The sequence below is a fragment of the Ammospiza nelsoni genome, chromosome 24 (genome assembly GCF_027579445.1).
Source record: "Ammospiza nelsoni isolate bAmmNel1 chromosome 24, bAmmNel1.pri, whole genome shotgun sequence".
NCBI lineage: Eukaryota > Metazoa > Chordata > Aves > Passeriformes > Passerellidae > Ammospiza > Ammospiza nelsoni.
The window spans coordinates 7,997,407-8,010,763 of record NC_080656.1 but is presented as its reverse complement, the minus strand read 5'-3'; the positions used below and the strand labels follow the sequence as shown (position 1 = coordinate 8,010,763).

Here is a 13,357-nt window from a genome sequence, read left to right as displayed (position 1 = left end):
CTCGTCCTATGGCAGCCTGGGCTGGGGCCCCACCGCCCGGCCAAGGTCAGGGGCACAGCCGGGGCCGAGGGCTCCGCACTGAACACCCCGGGCAGCCCTTGGCGCTGGCCAGGGGCTCCCAGCCCTTGTGAGCGTCCTGGAGAAGCAGCAGCTTCTCAGTTCTCAAGAAGAAATGGAGAGAGCCCTCTGCAGCAATAAACTTGACATGTTTATTAATTAAACTATCACTTAAATAAAAAAAAGTGCATAGAAAATAAACATGTTTAAAAACTCCTTTTTTTTTTTTTTACAACTATGTACACTTTTTATTTTTACATTCAGTCTTTTGCAGAGCTTTCAGCATTTTTTTAAACTATTAAAGTATTTCCTTCTTCCCTGTGGCAGGGAGTTAACACTGATGTACTTTAGACACGTTTCCTCTTTTTTAAAAAAAACCCAAAAAACCAAAGCCAAAAAAACAAAAAAACCAAACAACCAGTAGATTGGAAGAACACAAGAAAAAAAACTTTTGTTATACATGATAAGTTGTCAAGAAATGTATTTCTAGAACATAACCTTGCCTTTGCAGAGCTTTTTTTTTTTTTTTCTTTTTTTTTTTTTTTCTTTTTTGAAACAATTATTCACCTATCTGTAGTTACTAAAGAGACTGTAAGTTCAATAAAAGAAACACCACAAGTATAGTTCTCGGCCGATAGACGAAGCTACTGTACCTTGTTAAAAAGATACCAGGAAAGCACAGAGCACATTTTTCCCTATATGTAGGTGGTACCCCAACATTCATAACCAAAACGAGAGGAAGGAAAGGAAGAAACCAAGTTGTACAAGTACTGACTGTAACAAGAAGGGCCAGGAAAAGCCAAACCACCCGCTCCCAGCTTCTGGCCCTGGCTGCCAGCGGGGAGTGAGCAGCAAGGCTTTCCTGGAGCTGTGAGCAACTGTAACACAATCCTTATCTATAGTGTTAAAGAGAATTAAAAGCCATGAACCGATACTGAACTAGGCTTCATTACACGGTGCATTACTATATTAGTTCCTATATATATTGTATTTATAGTTATAAAAAAATTTGCAAGTGTTGAGAGTGGACCAGTGTATGGGTGAATGGCATGATTCTGCACAGACCGTCCTGCTGAAGAACTTGGTATTGCTTTGAAATGAAAGAAAACCAGAAAAAAAAAGATACCCAGCCCTTTGCAATGACCCGCTTCTCCTTAAAAAAAAAAACATGTCGGTTTGTACAAAAAAAACCCCAAAACGCCCTAAGGTTCCTTTTTTAGTATTTTCAGATACCATGATCTGCGTCAGTCCTTATAAAATATACATTCATACAGGGGGAGCGGGGTGCTCCTGGGCAGCCCGGGCGCGGCAGGCAGGCCCGGGGGTGCCCCGGGGACAGACGGCTCCACTGGCCACACGGGAATAGCAGCAAAGCGGGCACCGCTGCCTCGGCTGGCCCGGGGAGGAGGGGCTGGCGCTCGGCTCTGCGGGCCCCCGAGGCACAGCGCTCCCCTCCGCCCTCCTTCCCACCCCTCCCCACGCGGGGCGGCTCCGGGCAGCGCTGCCCAGGGGAACCTCCTCCTGCAGCCAGGAAATCGGGGAGCGCGGGGTGAGAAAGCGTAGCTGAGCTCTGGGATAAATCAGGGGCTTTGCCATGGCGAGGGCTATGCCCCCGCCCCGCGTCAGAAACGGAAGGAAAAGGGCCAAGAGCAGCTGTGCTCCGGGCCACGGGGCCCAGATCCCCCGGGTGGGCACTCTCTGGGCTCCTCAAAGTATGTGCGTTCCCAAACTGTCAGTGCATCAAATCATCTCAGTAACAAATGCAGCCTCAATGTGACTTTGCTTTCAACAGTTACCAACAAATTATCCTCACACAGTGCAATAACAAAAGGAAATCGGCAGGTTCTGAACCTCCGAGCGCTGCTGTTCCTTCTCAGGGCAGAGGAAGAAGTCTCAAGACCAGAGAGGAGTGGATGGGAGATGCCCCTCTGAGAGACCTGGGGAGTCAGCGGGCACTCCCCGTCCATTCCCCACCGACTGCCAGTGCCGGTACAGAGCAGCCCTCGGATACATCAGCTCCAGGAAGAGCTGGCTCCTGTAACAACTGCAACCTAACCACCAGGAAAGCTCAGAAAAGCTCGGGCGCTTTCTGCTTTCCCTTCTGCGCAGAAAAACCCATCTGCCTTTGAAGGACAGACTGTGGCAGGAGGTGTGTGTCTCAGACTGGCCTCCCAGCAAAGAGGTATTGAGTGTCACGTCTCATCCTGTCTTGCTTTTCTTTTTTAAACCCTTGCAGGATACCAGCACGGGCAAGGCAGAATCAAACTATCTGCCTGAGTCACACACTGTCCTCCCACAGAGCAAAACTCATACCATGCTGGGCAGCTCTCCCTCCTGCCCCGTCCTTATGGGCAAATACAGTTTAAGGTCCAGTCAACCCTCCCGGAGACAGTTACTAAAGTCAAAAAGGCAGAACAAGAGTAGAAAACAAAACTAAAGCAACCCCCCCACTGGAGAAAGGCTCAGACTGTGTCCAGCCAGGTATTTCCTAGAACCATCCTATGAAAATAAAAAAATCATTAAAAAGAGATTCTCTTAAATTAGGATAATACCACTGTAAAAAGCCTCGTCATAAGTGCTTTCCCCTATGAAGTGCTTCTCATAGAAAAATATACAAAATATATTTACATTTATAAAACCTTAAATACTAAACTGTAAACAGAACAGAGCAGAATCCAATGTTGTCACTGTCAGGCTTGGGTCTCTCATTTGTCTCTCTCTGGTTTTGCTCTGAGGCACAGGGCAGATCCCACAGGGAGGAGGACTCACACTGCTCCAACCAGGACAGTGGTGTCCCTCAACCTGCTCAGAGCTGGCCTGGTTCCTCATCCACTGTGCCAATGCCTCCTGCGTTTCCTATGTGTTTCGGGATGCTGCGGGCGAGGCCAGCTGGCACTTGGCCTTGCCTTTGCAGAGAACTTTGGCTCCGTTTTGGTGTCCTTCTGTGTTTTCTGGGGAACACAACGTGACTACACCCAGACGACTGACCATGACAGGCTGCAGGGCCACTCTCCTGCCTGCCCCCAAAGGCCTGGGACACTGTGGCAGGGCAGAGCAGAGCGGGTGCCTTCACACCAGTCCTTCCCAGCTCCTGCTCCACAGCGGTGTGCGGCCAAGGCCGGGCTGGCTCGCACTCCCTCCTCTCTCCAGAGACCTCAGTTCCTCGAGACACTGCTGGCTGGCTGTGCCAGGAGCTCGCTGGACAGAGGAGGAACCCAGCCGCTGGAGACAGGACCCAGAGGACTACCTCCCTCCCACATGGCCCAGAGGGAGTGCTGGTGAACTGGAGCCTTTGCTAGCAAAGATTTACAGTGCCCCAACTGTTGGCACAAGCCCTCCTTGCCAAAGAACACCAGGAGTTCCCCTGCTCTCAGGCAGGGATTTCAGAGCAATGTCAGCCAAACTCTTCTGGTGTCTAGTTGTGGGCTGCTCTTTCCTGCTCTCCTCAGGAGCAGCCAAGCCAGCCCCCTGCACACCTACTCCCACATAGTGTTTTGCAGACATGCAGTCCCTGGGGGCCGCTGGCAAGGCACAGACCTTCTCCCCAGGAGGCAAGCTCAAATACTGCACTACCCAACCACTGACTCAGCCGTAGGAAGGAGAGCTCTGGCCAGGAGACGGAGAGGGACACGACCCATGACTGCTGCCCTGTGCCTGGGCCTGGGGTGACCTCCCTCTCCTCTCCCACTCATTAGCCCCATGCTGAGAAACAAATATGGGGGCGGGGGGAAATGAGAATAGCAAAAACATAACCATGCTGATCTTCTCCAGCCGCCCATGTCTCTCACAAGGGTGAGTGTGCACATGCGAGACATGAAGATGTGGACTCGGACAAACACAGCCGCCAGTCTCAGGTCCCTGAGCCCAGTCCATCTTCACTCCTGCTTCTGGCCTCTCTGTCCCATCCCAGTGGCCGGGAAGGGGCTCACTCCAAGCTTTGGTTCACCCCAGGCCCTGCAGGGCTCACTTGCAGCTGATGGAAGTTCTAGTTTAAAAACTTCCTGCACTTCTTGGCACCGCAGTTACAGGGCAGTTTGTTGCTGGCGTCTTCAATGGGGAACTTATAGTCATAAGTGAGCTCTTCCCCTCGGTAGATTTTGCGCATGGCAAAGATGACAATGTGTTTCTGGCCATCGATGTTGATGACCCGGGAGTAGCAGTTGGGCTCGCAGGAGTGGTTGATGAAGCGGGCTGCGTTCCCGTGCATGGTGGCATCCACCACCTCGGAGTCATCAATGCGGAACATGTAGCACCCGATGCCCTGTGCAGGGAGGACAGGGGAGGATTAGTGCAGGCAGGGCAGCCCAGCACAGCCGCCCCAGCAGACAGTCCAGCTCTGAGGGAGCGTCTGCAGCCACCATCCACTGGGCCTGACACACTCCTGCCTGAATCATTTCATCCCCACATTTCACTGCGACTAATCCCAGACCACAGAAGGGAAAGAGAAGCGCCTCTAAAGCTCCAGCCTCTTAAGCTCCAGCTAGAATGAAAATAACCCAAGAAATCAGTAAACACAATTTGGGATGTCCCCAACAGAATTTTTATATAGGCCTGTCCTACCTTCACAGCCACTTTTTAGCTCTCCCAAACTCTTTAAGAACATCTGCAAAAGCCCAAAACTCACCTTACTGTCGTAGTATTTCTCTCGTTTGTCAGTGAGGATGGAGCGAATGACATTGCCTGAATATTCGATCACCATCTCACCTGCATCGATGTTCCTTTTGCAGAACAGACCCCGGCCGTGGATAGGAGACCTAAAATGCAGTAAGAAAAGCTAATTATTTCAAATGAGACAAGCAAAGCTCAAGAATGTCAGATTGCAAAGGCTGCAAAAAACAGGCTGTGACAAGGACCACTGTTGTACTGTTAATCCGTCTCTAAGGGAACACTAACAAGACCACAACCAGGTCACTCTGCCTACATCTGAGCTATTGCCAAGGTAAAGCCAGCAAGGAGCAAGTGGTCTGTGCTGAGGATTACTTTTCAAATACAAAACTTGGGCAGAGAGAAGGAAGAGGGAAAAAAATCTCAAGCCTTCTTTTCCCCTCAGTTTTGCAGTCTGGCTTCACAGCAGGTTTCCAGTTTCCACCTTCCCCTATCCTATAGACAATGGTACCAGAGCAAAAACATACCTGTAGACACCAACTGCCTCCTTGGAGGTCTTCTTCAAGTGCCGGAAGCGCATGGGCATTGGCAGATCCATACTGGTTGCCCTCCTGGAACAAAGAGGCACAGCTAAGTGATGACCTGTATACGAGACTCTGTGCCATGTATTATCTGGGGCACTTTCCAAGGTGGAGTAATTTATACACTGTACAATTTAGACACTGCAGCCTTCAGATAATACAATCAAAATAAATGCAGTGTTTTCATATATATATATATCTAAAAGATAATTTCCTTTCTTTCCTCCTCAAATTCTCATCAGATTGTTTTCATTGGTAAGGAAAAGAAGCATTTGAAGGCAGACCAGTCTGGTAGTCACCCTCAGCTGTCACTTCTTTTGTTACTGCAGAAGTTACCTCTATATCTGGCAGTGCTTGACAGCTTTCAGTGTTTAAATACCCCTCAAAGCACACAACCCTTAACGAAGTGTGATCTGCTCATTTTAACATCCCAATACTATTTTCCCCTTAGAACCTTTAAGCCCTGATGCATACCGAGCTGATTTCAGCTGCACTTCTTCTTCTTCCTCATCATTTGGGTTGTATTCTGGTGGCTGTCGGTGTTTAGACGCCAAGAAATTAAACATATCAAATGCAGATTTCCTGCAATTTAAAGAGACCAAAGGGAGTTTGTTTACTGACTGAAAATAAACGTGGTTGCCACAACAGTCTGACGTGTTTACTGTCTCACACCTCCCCTACTCTGCCCTCCCTTAAAGCCCAGTGCATCAGGGCAGACACAGCAGGTTCTGAGAACCTCCAGTAACAGCCTCAGCTAGGAAAGCTTTGTTAAACCAAAGGGGCCACAAAGTGGCACAGGAAAATGTGCAGAATTCAAAGATGCTGAATGGTTGATTTTCATGTGCCAGTTTTTAACATTTATGTGAGAGCTTTAGTGCTGCAGAGGTTTGCTGCTCCTGCCCTGCCACAGCATAAGTTATGGAGCCAAAGGGCTGTTAACCCCAATACTGACAAGGCTCACACTTGCCTCAGGTGGACTTCAGCCCGAGCAGAGCCATGCGGGTTCAAAGGAGGTTCATTAGCCTCCTCTGGCTTGTGAAATCTGAACTTGTAGTTGTGGCAGTGCTTTGCTCCATACAGTTGCTCTATCAGGAACACAACAGTATCATGGATAATCCCCAACATCCTCAAACCGTTCACACCTGGAACAAGAAGTAGAGCACAACAAAAACTAATTATCACTGCAGACTTGGAGCAGGAAGATACAGCAGCTTGTCATAAAGAGCTGGGACACCACACAGCTGTCACAGCAGCACTGTATTAGCTATTGCATTCTATGTGAGAGTTTCTAATCCTTCCATTGGGAAGAAATTACCCTCCACAAAGCCTGCAGCAGGCTAACTGGAACTATTGAGAGTCTAAGACCCTCACAGAAAGATCTGTTTGCTCTCCTATGTTCAGCACAGGCTGTTACCTGCAAAGGACAGCTGCTTCAGGCGGGCGTTTGAACGGGCCTCTTGCACCTTGTCAGTCAGAGACTTCCAGGCATCTGCAGCACACACACAGATGACAAATGGTCACAGGGTATCCAAGCACTGGGATACTCATATTTAAATAAACTAATTGGAGAATATGAAGTTTCCAACTTTCCACAGGCCATAAATTAAGATCCTTGGATCTAATTGCTTTCATTCTCTTGCAAATTCATATTGGCATAAGGCAGGGTGTTCAGCAATTGGTCTGGAGGAAAAGTCTGGACACCCAACACACTCCACTGTGTGATCCACACTGCCTGTTTCTTGACAAACTACAATTCAACATCATTGGTCAACTGATAAAACAAAATGGGTCAGTGATATATATAATAGGTCACTGAATATATTATATTGCAAAATAAATAATAAAATCCAGACATTATCAGGAACTAGGATTGTTCTAGGGCTGTAAACCAAGAGATTTCTCTTTCTCTTTTTTAAAATCTATAAATAAAGCAAATAAGAGGTCCTCAGAAGTAATAATTTTACTTCTAGTAAGGACAGCTAAAACCAACACTGTGCAGTTCTCACCTTCAATGCTTTCTGCGCAGATCTGAAAACCATCATCACTAGAGATCTCAAAAACCAAACCTTTTTTTGGCTTCTTCTCACCAAGACACTCTTTTCTCTTTTGTTCTTGCTGAAGCCAAAACATAAGCGGGGAGCTGAAAGTGCCCTCTTCTTCCTCGAGAGCTTTTGAGCCTAGAAAAGACAGAAGCCAGCATGAAGATGGGAACTGGAAAGAATGGTTTTTACACCTGGTGTTCCATGATTGAAAATAACTTACTGACTTGCCTTTTCACCAGCAAATCCAGCCAAGAAAAAAATTCTAGAGTGTTGCAGTAAGAGTGTGAAATCTCAAGTGCTGAAATTCTCACAAACTAAAAACAGAGACAAAACTATTTGTCCAAGATCTACAAATAGCAAACAAATCTTTCCTCCCCTTATAGCAAGGGTAACACAAACTAATAGCTCTGACCCTTTTCCTGACAGAATGACAAACACAAAAATCAGATCTTCAAACACCACTTTCCCAGTCCTGAAGAATTCTGAGACTAGGTGTTTTTGAAGAAGTGACATACCTGCATTTTCTTGCTCATTTATTGAGTTCTGTGTTGATTGAGATTCTGGGACAACAGCTGGTTGCCTTGGGAGAGAAGGAGGAGAACATGGAGAAAAACAGCTAACAACCTGCCTCATTTCCTCAACAACCCTGAGCAGCAGTCTTAGACAGATGCAAGAATCTTTTTCCAGATCAAATGTTCTGACATCAATTCAGTTGGAAATGAACAAACAAAAATATTCTACTCAGTAGCATTTCTGCTTGCAGCCTGTGTCAGTCTGTGGGCAGCAGCCTAATTCCACACAGCCTGTGACCCGCTCTTGGTGTCAGCCCCACTCAGGATTAAGGTGCAGGCCAACACACAATCAGACACCGCTGAATGAGCATCTCCTCAGCAGGCACTGAGCTTCCCAGAACTACATGCAGCTTAATGCAAAATGATTCCATATTGCATCAAATTGTGACTGTACATTCCCCACTGAAAGCTCCCCAGGCATTTTAACTAGGAATGCCAGACTTCCTGCATTCTCCAAACAAATGTCCTTCAGTGCCAGCGAGCAGAACCACACAGAAAGGTCTGTTCAACCCTTACCCTGCAGACTGCCCATGTGGCTTCTGCAATGGCTGATCTACACTGGCTGCATCCTGCGCATCTGCCTTCACAGCAGGAGTCCTGGAAGAAAAAGATTTGGGAACATTCAATGTATCTGCCAACCCATGTGTGCCATAAATGAGACTGGAAAGCAGGAATGTATCCATTGGGAGTTGCCAACACAGATTTGGCAGTTCTGCAGAATTACAAAACTAACAACAACAGCTTGTAAGATACAGAGAACCAGATCACGCTTCCAGCTCCACATCAGAATCAAAAGTTGCACTTCACAATTTGCCTTGACTTGCACAACTTGCTGGAGAAACTAGTGCAAGATTCTCTCATACTGTTACAAAACCTCAGGGATGAGCAAAATCAAACTCTCCTCTTACCCTGTAACCGAGACCGGGGGTACAGCACCAGCCCCTTTTTCGGGAACGTGAGCTTCAGAAGATCCAGCCCATGCATGAGAGGTTTTGTGCTTCTTTCCATTCCCTTTGTCTAATAACGGCTGGATTCGTTTGACTTTTGGCTTCATTTTTGTGGCACCCAGCACAGAGCTACTTGCAGACTGCTGCCCAGGTGATGGGGAGCCCCCTGGAGACGCTGAGCTGGCATGCATCACTGATGAGGAAGCCTTGCTTTGTTCGAGTCCGGTATTGTTCGGAACATCGACCAGCTGTGGAAAGCTTGACAACTGCGTGGTTGCTGGAACTGTGCTAAGGTCCAGCTGGGAGGATGCAACCCCGGTTTTGCTGGCTAAAAGCTGTGACATGTGCTGAAGCTGGTAGGAGCCTTCTGGGTCAGCAGTCGACGGAGCGACTGTCATGCCCATTGTCTGTGCTGAGGGTAGAACACAAATGCTTGATGCAGCTGTCATGGCTGCCGTAGACGGAGTCTGAGATGCTCCCAGTTGCGAAAACATCCCAGAACTTGGTGGTAAAGTCATATGCTGCTCCTGAAGACCAAGGCTTTGCTGACTAGCTTTGATCAGGAGGTTGCTTATTGAACCAAGGTCCCCCAATAATCCAGGGCTTGTTAACGTTACTGAACTTTGTCCCAAAACGTGACCAGGAACTGACCCACCAGTACTAGGGGCTGCTGTGGCCTGCATGGATACAACATTCAGCACTGAGGAACTCGACGTTAGGCCTGATACAGGCCCTGCTGGGAGGTGACTGGCATCTGCACCAATAATGCTGGGAGATGTGCTGACTGCAGTAGTAGTGGTCCCACCTTGTGGGAGCAAAGATGTTTGCTCGAAATACATGACTCCAGACTTTGACCTTTTGATAATATTGGGAACGGTTCTATGGGATGTTGAATTTGCAATGGTTCCCAAGTCCAGGGGGTGGTTAGAAATCTGGGAAGGAGCAAAATTAATTAAGGTCATGTTGGAGACCATATCAGAAGGAGCTATAGCAGAAGGGGTTCCAGAAGGAGCCAACTTCTTGTTCTTCCGTGACTGCAGACGAGATATGGGCCGTTTCTTGCCCAGGACAGCAGCTGGTGTAGAAGCAGCAGTACCAAGGTCTGTCCTCTGACTAGCTTCAGACACTAAGAGCTGAGGATCAGGGGGTGGCTGCACCCCAATTAGAAGACCTGGTGAAGGACTGCTGATGTTTGGTGGGAAGCCTGTCTGAGCAGGCGTGGAGAAGGGATGTATATGCTGGTGATGGGACATGGGCAGTATACCCTTGCTCGTGGGAGGGAATAATGACTGAGATGGAGGCAAGCTCGGATTCAGTCCTGTGGTCAGCGTGAGCCCACTCCCCATGGGCCCCAGCACTGAAGTGTTGCTTTCCATCACACTCTGTGCAGAACTAACAGAAGGTGTTAACTGTATCTTTTGTGTGACACCATTGGGAAGAGTTTGGAGGACGTACAGGGGCTGCATGTTTTGATTAACTACCAGAAGTTTTTCTGCGGCTGGCTTGAGGTGGGGTGGAGTTGTCTGCACCGCAGCGTTGGAGATTTGCGAGGGCCCAGGACTGTCAGTGGAGTTTGGCACATACTTCTGGCTCTGGAGCGGAACAGTGGGTGATACCGGCACCTGGATCCCCGGAGTCCCGCTGTTTCTTGTTAAATCTTGGTTGCTGCCATGTCCTTGCTCGACAGGGCCACAGGCTGGGCTGGCTATGTGCTCTGCATCTATGTGACCCTGGATGAAGTGATCAGGAGTCATGTGTCCTTCGGGGCTTGGGTCTACCCCTGGACTCAGGAGAGCTGTGTCACCTTCTCCAGAGGCAGGTTTTTCTGTGACTGTCACTCTCTTCTCCCCAGACTCTGTGGAAGGCAAGGCAAGCATCGACCTCTCTCCCGAGGAGGGAAGTGAAGACTCTGAAATGACGGCAAGCCTGTTGTGATTTTGGCTGGGCACCGTAGGGCTGCGAGTGGTCAGAACAGAGAGATCAGAAGGAAGCTCCAGTGGCAATTCAAATTGCTCCTCTGCAGAAATGGAGGAAGAGACACTGCTGTCCACTGGTTCAGTGGTGGGTAGCTGCTGGGAGAACACCTCAAACAAACCCATATCCTTGCCACGGTTGCTGTCAAGACCTAAACCTTCTCCAAGCGTCAGGAGTTCAGATGACGAGGACTCCGGACTTTCTCCCAAGGCCTGCATAGATGGTGTGTTCTTCAGCACAAAGTCCATGATGTCAGAAGGGAGTATGTTCCCACAGTCATCACTGTTGTTATTGTCAGAGTCGGATTTCAGAAGTTCTGTGTTGAAAGTGTCCAGCAAATTCTTGTCAGCAGGTGTGCCTGCATGAGCCCTGCGGCCCGTTTCCAACGAGCTCAGCTGCACTTCCAGAGAGTCCTGACCCTGAGCTTTAACCCTGCTCACAGGGTGGCAGTTATCAATCTTGGGGTCGGTCTTGTGGACGGTGGAGCTCTTGGTGACTTTCTCACCAGCTTCTTCAGTTCTGTCCAGCTTTAAGTTCTCTGTCCCGTTCTCTTTGCCACTCCTTTTAGTTACTTGGCTGACTTTTCTGGTTGTTGCTGTGACACTTGTATCACTTTCAGTTCCATCATCCACACCGTCGAGCTGTGAGATTTTTGGAAGATCACACTGCTCCTCCTCCCTGAATAAGCTATGGGATGCGAGCCTCTCCTCTGTGTTTGAGGAAACCACAGTCCTTGTGAAATTGTAGTAGTATAAGTCGTCCTCATCTGATGTGCTCAAATCATCTGCTCCATCCACCTGTCCTTCTGCCGACCGCTTCCCTCGCTTCTTGCCCGTTGAGTTACTGTAGAAGGGAATGTCTTCCTCTCCATAGGACCTCACACCATACAGAGGAGTCAATCCAAAGAACATATTGGATCTGGCCCGAGCACTTCTCCTTGGATACCTCCGCTTGTATGAGCCTTCTTCTTGAGCCTTAGCACCCTCCTGGAGCATCAAGCTGTTATCTTGAATGGCCAAATTTTCATATGTGCTATTCTGAGATTCCTGTGTTGGTGGTTCATTTGGACTTCCCTGAATTACAGGGTTCTCTTCTGGGCTTTCTGAAGCTGAGGATGGCTCTGCCAAAGCAGCCAGGTCTGCCCCTGCAGACTGAGTTTCAGCATCACTTTCCTGCTGTGCATTTTTAGACTGGTTTTCACTTTCCATTTTGAGAGGAGTCAGAGTAACTTTAACAGTGCGTTTCCTGGGTGCCTGTGATTCCTTAAGGGCTGCTTCAGCCTGCACTGCAGTCCCTTTAGATGGCCCTTGTGAAGATGGAGACTTATCACCAGCTTTTTCAGCAGGAATATTATTACATAACCTCTGACTAACTTGTTCAGTTGCCAAACCCTGATTGCCAAAGTCTGCTTTCAGTTCATCACTGCCCACTGCCTGACTTGTCTCTGTAAGAGATTTCAGGGAATGCTTTTCTTTAAAACTGTCTTTCATTAACTTTTTGCCTTTGTGACGTTTATCTCTGGGGGCAGTAACTACCTGCTCACTTGCTGCAGGAGATCTATTGTTTACTCCAGCAGCCTTCAAGGTTTTTGCATCCATCTCATCAACCGCAGTTGTTTTCTCTGGCTGTAAAGGTTCCATGTGCTGATCTCTGTCTTTCCTTGGGCCCCTCTGATGCAAAGGTGGAAACAGTATTGCTTCTTTGGAAGAAAATGATCCTGAACACTCTTGAAAGGTTCCTATTTTATTCATTTCCATGGCTGATGAACTGGCTGGCTGAGTAGACACTTTGGCGCTTCCTCCAGAAACAAAAGTATGAGACAAATAATCTGGGTCCTTTGAGGCTTTGATTTTCTCTCCCTTAGAAGGTGCACCTTTGGCTACTAAATCTGAACTGCTGGAATGTTTCCCTTCTGTAGACTGAGATGCATTCAGCTGGTAAGTTTTATTTCCAGTTGTAGCCACTGTTTTCTGGGAGCCTGAACTGGTAGAGCAACTTTGAACTGGAGCACTTGGAGGGCCTGTGCTTACTGACCCCACAAAGCGGTCACTACTTTTGACAGTAGGTTCATATTCTGAAGAAGCCCCCGTGCTGGAAACTGAAGACACACTGTGCCTGGAGTAAGTGTTCCCAGCTCGTGTAGGGGAAATCATCCGGAGTTTTGATTGTTGCTGTGACAGAGAGGAGGTGCTGTGTCTCCGAGAACCAATGCTCTTCAGTCCTGAGGACAGCAAAGGATCTCCCACTGTCACTATTTCATGGGTCACTGGGGTAGGACTTCCTAAGAAACAAAGGCAAGAGAGACTGTCAGGTGATCTTAAATCTTCACAAGGAATGCACATCCAATTCCTTCAGAAAAAACACTAGAAATTAAAGCCCAGCAAAACCTTTTCACAAACAACACCAACACACAGTGTTTATACTTTAGATAGATGTTAAAAACCTGATACCTTCAACCAGAATTCAGCAAGCTTGTATTTTAGGGTTTGGTATCTCAACTTCAGATGTGAATTTTCAACATCAGTTTGAAGAAAACGCTAGTCAGAAACTGCTGAATTACAACACCAGATTTCCGATTC

At 48.0% G+C, this 13,357-nt stretch overlaps 1 protein-coding gene across 1 annotated transcript in view; it reads right to left on the bottom strand.

The window, feature by feature from the left end:
- Positions 1 to 187: 187 nt before the first annotated feature.
- KMT2A (lysine methyltransferase 2A) overlaps positions 188 to 13,357 on the bottom strand; it is a 40,126-nt gene continuing 26,956 nt past the window's right edge. Inside the window, exons 27-36 of the mRNA XM_059488216.1 lie at positions 8,766 to 13,059; positions 8,374 to 8,454; positions 7,801 to 7,865; positions 7,250 to 7,420; positions 6,658 to 6,732; positions 6,211 to 6,385; positions 5,718 to 5,825; positions 5,190 to 5,273; positions 4,682 to 4,811; positions 188 to 4,318 (exon numbers count right to left, since the gene is read on the bottom strand). Of these exons, the coding sequence (XP_059344199.1) occupies positions 4,043 to 4,318; positions 4,682 to 4,811; positions 5,190 to 5,273; positions 5,718 to 5,825; positions 6,211 to 6,385; positions 6,658 to 6,732; positions 7,250 to 7,420; positions 7,801 to 7,865; positions 8,374 to 8,454; positions 8,766 to 13,059 (5,459 nt within the window). The 3' untranslated portion in view covers positions 188 to 4,042. The remainder of the gene's footprint in view (positions 4,319 to 4,681; positions 4,812 to 5,189; positions 5,274 to 5,717; positions 5,826 to 6,210; positions 6,386 to 6,657; positions 6,733 to 7,249; positions 7,421 to 7,800; positions 7,866 to 8,373; positions 8,455 to 8,765; positions 13,060 to 13,357) is intronic.